This window comes from Bufo gargarizans, chromosome 5 (assembly GCF_014858855.1).
Source record: "Bufo gargarizans isolate SCDJY-AF-19 chromosome 5, ASM1485885v1, whole genome shotgun sequence".
NCBI classification, from domain to species: Eukaryota; Metazoa; Chordata; class Amphibia; order Anura; family Bufonidae; genus Bufo; species Bufo gargarizans.
The window spans coordinates 64,830,708-64,843,238 of NC_058084.1; the positions used below are offsets into that span (position 1 = coordinate 64,830,708).

A 12,531-nucleotide genomic window follows, 5' to 3' on the forward strand; every position below is an offset into this window, starting at 1 on the left:
GGGGTGATCACGGGCTAATAAGTGGTTAATAAGTGACAGGGGGGGGGTGTAGTGTAGTGGTGTTTGGTGCTACTTTACAGAGCTGCCTGTGTTCTCTGATTGTCGATCCAAGCAAAAAGGACCACCAGAGGACCAGGTAGCAGGTATATTAGACGCTGTTATCAAAACAGCATCTAATATACCTTTTAGGGGTTAAAAAAATCACATTGAATGATCGCCGCTTGCAGGCTGTAGATCCACTTGTTTGCCTGCCGATCCTGTGAACGCGCGCGCCTGTGTGCGCTCGTTCACAGAAAATCTTGCGTCTCGCGAGATGACACGCCGGCGCGTCCAGGAGGAATAACAGGGCCGCCGCCAGGACGCAATCCTGCATGTGGCGGTCCTGTAGTGGTTAAGGACTAAGATTTTAATGTCCGAAACGCGTAGATAATTGGTGTCATGAATATGTTTTTACCGCTGAAGAAATTAGGAAATCGTTTTGTATGGGAAGCTGGATTTCTCCTCTTTTTTTTCATATTGATACGGTCAGGTCCGGGCCTTGATCCGTGCATCCCATTAAGCGAACACAGGTGAGCGCTGCAGTTTTCTACTTTTGTATAGGAGCATTATAATCCCTGCACCATGCTGTACAATATACATTATAATCCATATAGCATGCTGTACAATATACATTATAATCCCTGCACCATGCTGTACAATATACATTATAATCCATATACCATACAGTAAAATATACAGTATAATCCATGAACCATGCTATACAATATACAACATAACCCCACAGTGTAGGTGTTATACTGTATATTGAACGGCATAGTGTATGGATTATAATGTACATTGTACAGCATGGTGCAGGCATTATAATGTATACTGTACAGAAAATGTATGAAGGTTACACCATGCCGGACAATACAGGGAGTGCAGAATTATTAGGCAAGTTGTATTTTTGAGGATTAATTTTATTATTGAACAACAACCATGATCTCAATGAACCCAAAAAACTCATTAATATCAAAGCTGAATATTTTTGGAAGTAGTTTTTAGTTTGTTTTTAGTTTTAGCTATTTTAGGGGGATATCTGTGTGTGCAGGTGACTATTACTGTGCATAATTATTAGGCAACTTAACAAAAAACAAATATATACCCATTTCAATTATTTATTTTTACCAGTGAAACCAATATAACATCTCAACATTCACAAATATACATTTCTGACATTTAAAAACAAAACAAAACAAAAACAAATCAGTGACCAATATAGCCACCTTTCTTTGCAAGGACACTCAAAAGCCTGCCATCCATGGATTCTGTCAGTGTTTTGATCTGTTCACCATCAACATTGCGTGCAGCAGCAACCACAGCCTCCCAGACACTGTTCAGAGAGGTGTACTGTTTTCCCTCCTTGTAAATCTCACATTTGATGATGGACCACAGGTTCTCAATGGGGTTCAGATCAGGTGAACAAGGAGGCCATGTCATTAGATTTTCTTCTTTTATACCCTTTCTTGCCAGCCACGCTGTGGAGTACTTGGACGCGTGTGATGGAGCATTGTCCTGCATGAAAATCATGTTTTTCTTGAAGGATGCAGACTTCTTCCTGTACCACTGCTTGAAGAAGGTGTCTTCCAGAAACTGGCAGTAGGACTGGGAGTTGAGCTTGACTCCATCCTCAACCCGAAAAGGCCCCACAAGCTCATCTTTGATGATACCAGCCCAAACCAGTACTCCACCTCCACCTTGCTGGCGTCTGAGTCGGACTGGAGTCGGACTGGAGCTCTCTGCCCTTTACCAATCCAGCCACGGGCCCATCCATCTGGCCCATCAAGACTCACTCTCATTTCATCAGTCCATAAAACCTTAGAAAAATCTTGAGATATTTCTTGGCCCAGTCTTGACGTTTCAGCTTGTGTGTCTTGTTCAGTGGTGGTCGTCTTTCAGCCTTTTTTACCTTGGCCATGTCTCTGAGTATTGCACACCTTGTGCTTTTGGGCACTCCAGTGATGTTTCAGCTCTGAAATATGGCCAAACTGGTGGCAAGTGGCATCTTGGCAGCTGCACGCTTGACTTTTCTCAGTTCATGAGCAGTTATTTTGCGCCTTGGTTTTTCCACACGCTTCTTGCGACCCTGTTGACTATTTTGAATGAAACGCTTGATTGTTCGATGATCACGCTTCAGAAGCTTTGCAATTTTAAGAGTGCTGCATCCCTCTGCAAGATATCTCACTATTTTTGACTTTTCTGAGCCTGTCAAGTCCTTCTTTTGACCCATTTTGCCAAAGGAAAGGAAGTTGCCTAATAATTATGCACACCTGATATAGGGTGTTGATGTCATTAGACCACACCCCTTCTCATTACAGAGATGCACATCACCTAATATGCTTAATTGGTAGTAGGCTTTCGAGCCTATACAGCTTGGAGTAAGACAACATGCATAAAGAGGATGATGTGGTCAAAATACTCATTTGCCTAATAATTCTGCACTCCCTGTATAACCTCTGTGATATGCTGTACAATAAACAGTATAACCCCTACACAGTGTAGAGGTATACTGTATATTGTGTGGCACAGTGTAGGCTATATATGTATAACATAAACATACTTCACATGAAAACTTACAATTACTTGGCTTGGCTGTTGGGGATCTGGGACGCCATTTCAACACTTTGGCCGGGGGCTAGGTCTAAGAACATGCTGCTCCCTCCTCTTTTCCCCTCTTTTGCCGCGCTGTACATGTTTTCCTCTTCCAGTAACAGCAGCACATGAGTAAGGCGGCGGGGCCAGCTTGGAGCCCCGCACAGGAACGGACTCCTGACCAGGGGCGTACATAGAAATCAAGAGGCCCCATAGCAAAAAAATTATGGGTTCCCCCAACTAAATATAAAATATTGAGCGTCAGCAGTCATTTTCTTCTCCCGTTGTGCACATTGCCACCAGAACAACAGCTTGGTTAAACATCCAAGAAAAGAGGACCAGAGGGGTAAGTCAAAAATATTAAGTAGCTTTATTCAAAAACGTACATCCATCACATGATGCAATGTTTTAGCATAAAAACACCTTTGTCAAGCAGTTAAAGGGACACTGTCACATGGATTTTACTTACTGAGCTAATAACATCATCACATCAGTCTCCACGATTTACATTAAAATATACTAGTATTACTGCTCTGTGTCTTTTATTTGGTGTATAAAATCGGTTTTATTAATATGTAAGGTACCGCAATAAAGAACCCCAGGTGGACATTCCTCCCGCAGTTGGAGCCCAGCCGCTCCCATTACTTCGGAGCCCAGCACCGCCCACTGCTAATTTATTCACTGCATATATTAATAAAATCGATTTTGTACACCAAATAAAAGACACAGGGCAGTAATACTAGTATATTTTAATGTCAATCGTGGAGACTAATGTGGTGATGTTATTAGCTCAGTAAGTAAAATCCAGATGACCCTTTAAAGGTATTTTTTGCTGGTTCCTTTTTGAATAAAGCTGCTTAATATTTACCCCTGCAATACTGTGGTCTTCTTATCTTGGAGATATATATATATATATATATATATATATAGATATATATTATATTATATATATATATAAGCTCTCATTGTCCTATTATTGAGTACAATCAACAGTGTAATAGTGCACTGCGGGTCAGAGACTGAACCCCCCTTAGAACTTAAAGCATATGTCTATGGGGGAAATGCTGTAATTTGATGGGCTTTCATTCTCTGCCTCTCATTGTCCTATTACTGATAGCCTTTGTGGCTATACACACCACTCAGTGTAGAGGCCCCCTTTACACATTGCAGGACAGTGTGTGTGACTGACTTTATTACACTAGTACAGTCACCCACAAAGTGATGTAGACTTCTGCACCAGGCCTGCAGCCTCTCCTACTTACCGAGGTTGACAAAGTGCTGGTCACTGAGGCAGTCACTGGGCCGCGGTCGTCACACTGGGGGAGAACTACGGGCCTCTTGTCCTCTCACTGCAATGGCGCCAGCAGCCAGAGGCTAGATGGGATGCTGAAGTACAGCTGGCCAATAAGCAGCGACAGCATTAGGGCATCTCACTGCTCATTTGTCAGCTGTATCTGGCTTACAGGCAGGGAGCCAGTATGAATGTCATTATTATATAAAACTTACTTCCGGCTGCTATTTAGTATGGGCTGCGGCGGTGAGCGGGCCTGCAGAGGTCCTGAGTGGAGGTATAAGGGAAGCTGCGTGGCCGCGCACCCGAGCAGTTTACAGGGAACACTGCCTACCTCCCATCTGAGCCCTGAGGAGGATTAACTAGCAGAGAAGGTGGAGGAGTTCGAGGAGGAGGAGAACAAACGCCCAGGAATTTTATACACACTGTGACGAATTCCGCACCTTGCAGCCCCGGATGACGTCAGCTTGGCACAGTTTATAAAGACACCTCCTGTCCACATGGGAACAGGGAGGCACAGGGAGTGAGAGTGATGCCCCAGCGAAACAGAGCCCTGCCCTCCCGGTAGACTGCCACTAGTTCCTTGTTAGATATAAGCCTGGTCCACTAACGGGATTATATCCGGTCAGAAACCAACCCGGGTAGCTTATTACTTATGCCGAAACACAAACGTTGGCATTTGTGGTTTGAGATACAAGAACAGCGCAAGATTAAATTATATATTTAATTGCCTTAAGGGCGTACTAGACGTCACACTATATACACATAGATATATACAATGGTCGGAGGTGCAAATACAGATGATAGGGTACAAACAGAGTTAAACAGTTCAGAAGTCCGTTACCGGGTAGGCGAGTAATCCTTTGGGTTATTATGATGAATTCTTGGTTGTTATAATCCTTAGATGTAGTCAAACAGGAGGCAATGGGGACAGCAAGTTTCTCCAAACAAGTTACACGATGTGACCCCATTTCAGAGAAAAACTCTGGCCTCTGGCCTGCATGGGCCATTTTACCTGTAGTCAGTCAATCCCCTTCCTCTCCCGGAGAGGAGCCCACTCACCCTTGCTTAGAATCAAGCTAGCTAAGAATAAAAAAAAATATTATGGATCATAGCTCCTCACCGGAAGATCATAGTGAGATGGTTCTGGCAGCAATGGATCCAGCTTGGTGTTAGCTATAAGTGGTGACCAAACATGGCACTGTTATTTGGTTTGTACTAGGAGTTCTCCGTATCAACCTTTTCCTAGCCCCTTACCCACAAAGGAAGGCCAGGAGAATGTCCGTCTCGGTCCCAGGGTCACAAATATTTAACCGTATTATTTCTGCGATGGTCAATTCATAATCCCTTATGAACTCCCGGTTCCATGGTGTCTGATGGATTCTTTTGTTCTGTTGACCAACTCAGCCCCCTTCAACCGGCATTCATCCTGCCAGAGAAGTTGAGTTGCCAGTGTGGATGAGTGGGGCATGAAAGAAAAACTTTGAAACAGGGCCATCTGGGGGTCTACTTCATCTGCTAGCTGACAGCAAATGGCTCCACATTCCTCACACACACCTAGGTGGTTTACCTGCCCAAGGGGCAGGAGAGGAGCAGGGGGAGCATGAGGAGCTGGAGGAGGATGACGATGACAACGCAGATGACCCTGACAGACTATTGCAGTATGCAGTGGAGATGGAGGCAGGGAGGACCTCCGAGTCCCTTACCTAAATGGCCAGATGCATGCTGTCATGATTACGTAGTGACAGCTGCATTGTCAAGATTCGCAGAGGGACGACTACTGGCTATTCACATTAAAAATGGGTGCATTTTTTAGACCCTCTGAGAGGGATGCAAAAATTGACTACTATAGAGACATGCTGTGTAGTCGATTGGTTGCTGCCTACGAGCACCATCTGCGGTCCTCAGGAAGGTCTGACTGGGGGGACCCTCTGTGTTCACACTCCACTGCCATGACTGGGGGGGGGGGGGGGATGCAGGAGCAGCACCAGCTCCATAAGCAGCAACTTCAGTCTGGAGTCAATGATGACTAGTTTTTTTTTTTTTTTTGCGTCTTCTGAAGAAACCACCCAGCAGCAGCATTGGGACATCCAACAGAATCTCAACCAGCAGGTTGTAGCATACTTGGACTGCACCCTGTCACCCAAGATCCCCTGGACTACTGGGCATGCAAATTTGAAGTGTGGCCACAACTGGCCGAGTTTGAAATTGGCATGCTTTCCTGCCCGGTCATTGGTATGGCATTAGAGCAGGTGTTCAGTGCAGTGGGGGCATAGTTACCCCTAAGAGAACTCGCCTTACATCCCAAAGTGTTGAGAAACTAACCTTCATAAGATGAATAAGGCGTGGATAAACACCAGACACCGGTGCCTGATACAACAGAATAGATCATTCTGCCACTAATGATCATACTGTATTGTGCTGGCACACTGGAATATTGTGTAAAAAGGGCTGTTAATTCTGACCAAGTGCTGTTGTCACCTGTCACCCTAACCACTCTATCAGGGGGCCACTATTGTTACTGTTACTGCCACTGCTGCCACCCTCCCCACTCTGTCATGGTTAGGCTACTTTCACACTAGCGGCACACTAGTCAATGGGGACGGAGTGGCAGTCCGGGGGCACACATTGACTAGCGGCAGGACGGATCCGACAGGCTGTTCACTCGAGGGAACAGCCTGACGGAGGTCTGTGCCGCTAGTGTGAAAGTAGCCTTACTGCCACTCTTGCTGCTGCTGTCCCACTCCCCACTCTGTCATGAGGCCACTATTGTCACTGTCAGTGTCGCTGCCACCCTCCCCACTCTGTCATGGAACCACTACTGTCACTGCTACTGCCACAGCTGCCGCTGCCACCCTCCCCACTCTGTTATGGGCCCACTCTTGTCACTGTTACTGCCACTGCTTCTGCTGCTGCCACCCTCCCCATTCTGTCATGGGGCCACTACTTTATACTACTTTTTATGGATTGTAGAAACACTTGGCCAGCACACTGGGATTAGTCCCCCAAGTTGGTTAAAAATACTGAGTTATGCAGTTGTAACTTCCAAGCCTTCACACTGAGATTGGGCCACCAAGTGGGAAGAATATGCCTTACCCTGGGTTCACACCTGAGCGTTCCTCAAACGCGCGTTTTACGCGCGTTTTTGTCGCGCGTTTTTATGCGCGTTTTTTGTAATAGTAAACGCGCGTTTGACGCGCGTTTGTGTCATTGACTGCAGTGTCCTATGGCCACAAACGCGCGTCAAAACGCCCCAAAGAAGCTCAAGTACTTGTTTGAGCGTCGGGCGTTTTACAGCGCGTTCGTACGCGCTGTAAAACGCCCAGGTGTGAACCCTTCCCATAGGGAAGCATTGGTTTTCATGTCTTAAGCGTTTTACAGCGCGTTTGAACGCGCTGTAAAACGCTCAGGTGTGAACCCAGGGTTCGGGTAGGTTCTCACCAGCGTTTCTCTGGTTTTCAGCCTTCCGTCTGATGGATCTGCCCACCTGTTATTTAAATTATATATTCTACACTTCACTGGAGGATGAATGTCATTGTATTGACATCCGTTTACTCCAATTCCATCTGAAATCAATTTTTGAAGCCTGATTTGAAAACACTGCTTTTAGGCCTCATGCACACGGCCGTTGTTTGGGTCAGCGGCTCGGATACGGACCCATTCACTTCAATGGGGCACAAAACATGCAGACAGCACTCTGTGTGCTCTCCGCATCCGTTGTTCCGTTCCGCGGCCCGCTAAAAAAATATAACATGTCCTATTCTTGTCCGTGCTTTGCGGACAAGAATAGGCATTTATATTGACGGCTGCCCGTTCCACAAATTGTGGAAGGCACATGGGCAGCTTCTATTTTTTGCGGATCCGCGGTTTGCGGACAGCAAAAAACGGAACGGTCATGTGCATGTAGCCTTAGGCAGATTGGTCTGGGTATACCTGATTTATAGCAATTCGTTAAGAATGAATTCGTAACAAATCTAATTTCTTGTCAAGCTTCAGCAAAGCTGCCAAATCAAATTTTTTAAAACTTCGCTCACCTCTGGTCATGAGCAGCAAGATGTGAAAAAAAAAAAAGAATCAAAGAATAGGATCAATTAGTCATTTCCTTAAGTACCAGAGCCAAGATTTATCCACCCAGTAGAGGATATCAGAAGGAATTTCTGAATTGTTCCTTGCCTTCCTGAATTGCTTTTGATATGATGACAGCCTAAAGCATACACACTGACAACTGCAAGATGTAGAGAGAATTTAAGCTGGTTTTGTAGAGCTAAGCTTGGTGATGAACTACAAATCTCAGCATGTGTTAGACTAACCAACAGGTGGCTAGGCTTTTATATCTTCCTAAGGTCAGTGCCTTAGTCAACAATGAAGATTTATGGAGAACTGGCCTGATTCACCTTATGATTCATCAAAGAATTCTTAAAGATTTGCTCATCTATATAAGAGATTAGATCTGAAGCTGGTGGATGATTTCCCGAAGAATCATTTAAAACAAATTCCCTTTTCTTTATTTGGCACTGTTTGCACCATTTATATGTTTGGTGTATACAGTGGAAACATCTGCAGAGCTATATGCCTAAAATATGACCCCAGTGCATGCAGTCACGTGTGCCCCCCTTTAAGTTGTTTTGTAAAAACCTTATAGCGTACAGAATGAACTCCGCGTTTCAGGAAGAAATAAAAACGTCCGCCAGGCCCATTATACCCTATAGACACTGTTATACATTCAGAGAATTTTTTGCCATGACCTAAACACAGGGAAAACAAGGTCTGAACATAGCCATAGTGCTATTTCCTTACCTGGACATGCCTGGGTGTAGTCATGACAGCAGTCCATGGCTGATGTGCACACTTGATCACAGAAGCAGGTCCCATATACCCTGTCCATTCTCCAGCCCTTGCTGACACAAGTCAAATCTCTGCCTTTGCAGCACTTTCCAGCCTCCACACACCCACCCTCGGCCATGCCACTGAGTGCCAGCAATCCCATCAAACAAACCCAAAAGCAGCATCTTCTCCAGTTCTGATCCATCACTGTGCGGCAATGAATTATGACGATAAAAGGCGGTCAGTTCTGATTCAGATGATGGACTGCGGTGACATAGTGGTGGTACTTCTCCTGGTGTTCTGAGAAGATGCTGTCATATACACACTGTGGGCTGTCACTGGTTAAGTAACTTCTTCTGAGATTAAGTTTCCAGATCATCCAAATATGAGTAGTCTCAAAGTACAAGGTGCAGAGGAGGAGAGGGGACCAGGACCTCCACAGCTGATCTAGCAGGTGAAGAAGTGACCCTAGATAGTGACAGGCAGCAGTACGCAGTTCAGTCCAGAGCTTGTCCCTCCCAGGCTTCTCACTGGGTGGAATGTGAGCTTCTCCTCCCTCCCTGTGCAGAGTGGAGGATGTTGTGTGTATAACCATGCAATGAGTAGTGCTAAGTATGGACATGCAACACATAGGTACTTGTGCTACAAGGACATACTTGACCTATGTGCCATAATCGATAAGTAGAGAACTTTCATATCCTCTCGTGTCCTTACGTGTGCAGGTTGAAGACAGCTGCTTTATTACTGTGTTACATGCCAAACAATACTGTAGTCTTCATTAAGGATGGGCAACCTTTGACCCACAGCTTTGACAAAGTGTTCATCAACCCTTTTCTACGCCAAGACAAATCTTATTTTAAAGAGACACTATCACATTTTATGCGTTTGGCAAATGAATTTCTACTACGCATCGTAAAGTCTATTATTTTACTCCCATCTTAGTGTTTTTATTTTAATAATGATATGCTTGTGTCTTATGTCCTGACTACCAGCTGCACTGCAGAAGGTCATGTTGTGGTTAGTGATGTCACTGCGATCTTGTGATGTCAGTGTGTTTGTGAGGACTGTGATGGACCCACAAAACGGCAGTGGGAGAAAGAGAGAAACTGAAAAGGTATAAGGCAAAGTTTCTTATTTTTGAATTTTATAGAGAGTCTGTCACAAGGAAATTCACCGATAAACTAGGCACAATAACTTGCAGGACGAGCTCAGCTGAATGTAATGATACCTTTCACTTAGCGATCCTTAGCTTCATTCTGGAGAAAAAGTACTTTTCATCCAAATGCAAATAAGCAGTGAAGTGCACTGAGGGTGTGTCCAAAGTCACTCTGTGCACCTTTGCCCCTCCTGCTTCCTCTACCAGCCCTTCCCTCTACTTCCTGATGGAGAAGGACAGGTCCCTCCATAGTCATCTTGTCTGGCCCTGTCAATCAAGAAGAAAAGGGAGGGTCTGGCAGAGGTAGCAATAGGAGCAAGGGTGCCCAAAGTGGCTTGGGCCCGCCCTTGGTGCACTTAGCTGTCCATTTGCATATGGATTAATGTGAAAGGTATCATTACATTCAGCTGAGCTAACCAGTGAATTTCCTGGAGAGATACTCCTCTTTAGTGAAATATATTTTACCCACAATGGCCAACCATACAGGTTCTTAGAAGAAAAAAAAAAACGCCAAACAGGAGACACAAATGGCACGGCACTTTCCTTACTTCACGATGGTTGGATCCTCGCCAATAGTGGTGGCATGTTATAATGATACTGAGACAACCCTTTTAAGGTCTTCATAGACTTTACAGAAAAATTGGCCAAATTGTAAAACTTCCACCTTATGTCTGAATTACAGGGCGCTTATTTCATAAGGAATTACCGGTATGTTGGATACTAATTACTTATTTGCCATAGTGAGTTTTTTTTATGCTGCAATCAACCCCAGTAGAAGTACCGTCCACAGTCAAGTTGCCTCTCGGATACCCAGAGTGCGAACAGTACAATAGGTTCAGCACGCAACCAGCAGGTCTATTGAAGCCCACCTGGCCACTATAAAGCTGACATATTAGCAGAAGGAATGGAGGTCTTGGCGTGGTACAAATATATTAAAATAAACCCTTCTTCAGCATGATTCATAAAATGTTGAAGCTCTACTACACCATGGAAATCGGCAGTGTCATCCACAACCCACAGCACTCACTAATTCCGGCAGTTGTCGCTCCATTTATTTCAGGGGGATATTGTGGAGTGCAGGGACTTCAAATTACCAGAAAACACCTATGGGCTCCAGCTTTCACTGTAGTTTCTCTTTAATACTTGTGGATAAACAGATGCCTTCTGAAGATCTGATCTTGAGGGTGATTGATCATCTTCGATCACCATGAAAGTTAATTATGCTTGTGCACTGAATACAGGTCCTTCTAAAAAAATTTGCATATTGTGATAAAGTTCATTATTTTCTGTAATGTACTGATAAACATTAGACTTTCATATATTTTAGATTCATTACACACCAACTGAAGTAGTTCAAGCCTTTTATTGTTTTAATATTGATGATTTTGGCATACAGCTCATGAAAACCCAAAATTCCTATCTAAAAAAATTAGCATATCATGAAAAGGTTCCCTAAACGAGCTATTAACCTAATCATCTGAATAAACGAATTAACTCTAAACACCTGCAAAAGATTCCTGAGGCTTTTAAAAACTCCCAGCCTGGTTCATTACTCAAAACCGCAATCATGGGTCAGACTGCCGACCTGACTGCTGTCCAGAAGGCCATCATTGACACCCTCAAGCAAGAGGGTAAGACACAGAAAGAAATGTCTGAAGGAATAGGCTGTTCCCAGAGTGCTGTATCAAGGCACCTCAGTGGGAAGTCTGTGGGAAGGAAAAAGTGTGGCAGAAAACGCTGCACAACGAGAAGAGGTGACCGGACCCTGAGGAAGATTGTGGAGAAGGACCGATTCCAGACCTTGGGGGACCTGCGGAAGCAGTGGACCGAGTCTGGAATAGAAACATCCAGAGCCACCGTGTACAGGCGTGTGCAGGAAATGGGCTACAGGTGCCGCATTCCCCAGGTCAAGCCACTTTTGAACCAGAAACAGCGGCAGAAGTGCCTGACCTTGGGCTACAGAGAAGCAGCACTGGACTGTTGCTCAGTGGTCCAAAGTACTTTTTTCGGATGAAAGCAAATTTTGCATGTCATTCGGAAATCAAGGTGCCAGAGTCTGGAGGAAGACTGGGGAGAGGGAAATGCCAAAATGCCTGAAGTCCAGTGTCAAGTACCCACAGTCAGTGATGGTCTGGGGTGCCATGTCAGCTGCTGGTGTTGGTCCACTGTGTTTTATCAAGAGCAGGGTCAATGCAGCTAGCTATCAGGAGATTTTGGAGCACTTCATGCTTCCATCTGCTGAAAAGCTTTATGGAGATGAAGATGTCATTTTTCAGCACGACCTGGCACCTGCTCACAGTGCCAAAACCACTGGTAAATGGTTTACTGACCATGGTATTACTGGGCTCAATTGGCCTGACCTGAACCCCATAGAGAATCTGTGGGATATTGGGAAGAGAAAGTTGAGAGACGCAAGACCCAACACTCTGGATGAGCTTAAAGGGAGTCTTTCACCTAATCTGAGGGTTTTAGACCGCTCAGATCAGGTTATAGACTCTTTAACCCTCATTACGATCATACCTTTCTCTTATGTGTCCCTCGCCCAGATAATGAAAATAACACTTTTTAAACTTATGCAAATTACCTTCTGAAGGTGCCCAGGGGCGGCGTTACTGGGCGATGTGCCAGA

At 44.8% G+C, this 12,531-nt stretch overlaps 1 protein-coding gene across 1 annotated transcript in view; it reads right to left on the reverse strand.

The window, feature by feature from the left end:
* Positions 1 to 9,287, reverse strand: part of SBSPON (somatomedin B and thrombospondin type 1 domain containing) — a 49,326-nt gene extending 40,039 nt beyond the window's left edge. The window contains exon 1 of the mRNA XM_044294079.1: positions 8,720 to 9,287. Coding sequence (XP_044150014.1) covers positions 8,720 to 8,951 — 232 coding nt within the window. The 5' untranslated portion in view covers positions 8,952 to 9,287. The remainder of the gene's footprint in view (positions 1 to 8,719) is intronic.
* Between the last annotated feature and the right edge of the window lie 3,244 nt (positions 9,288 to 12,531).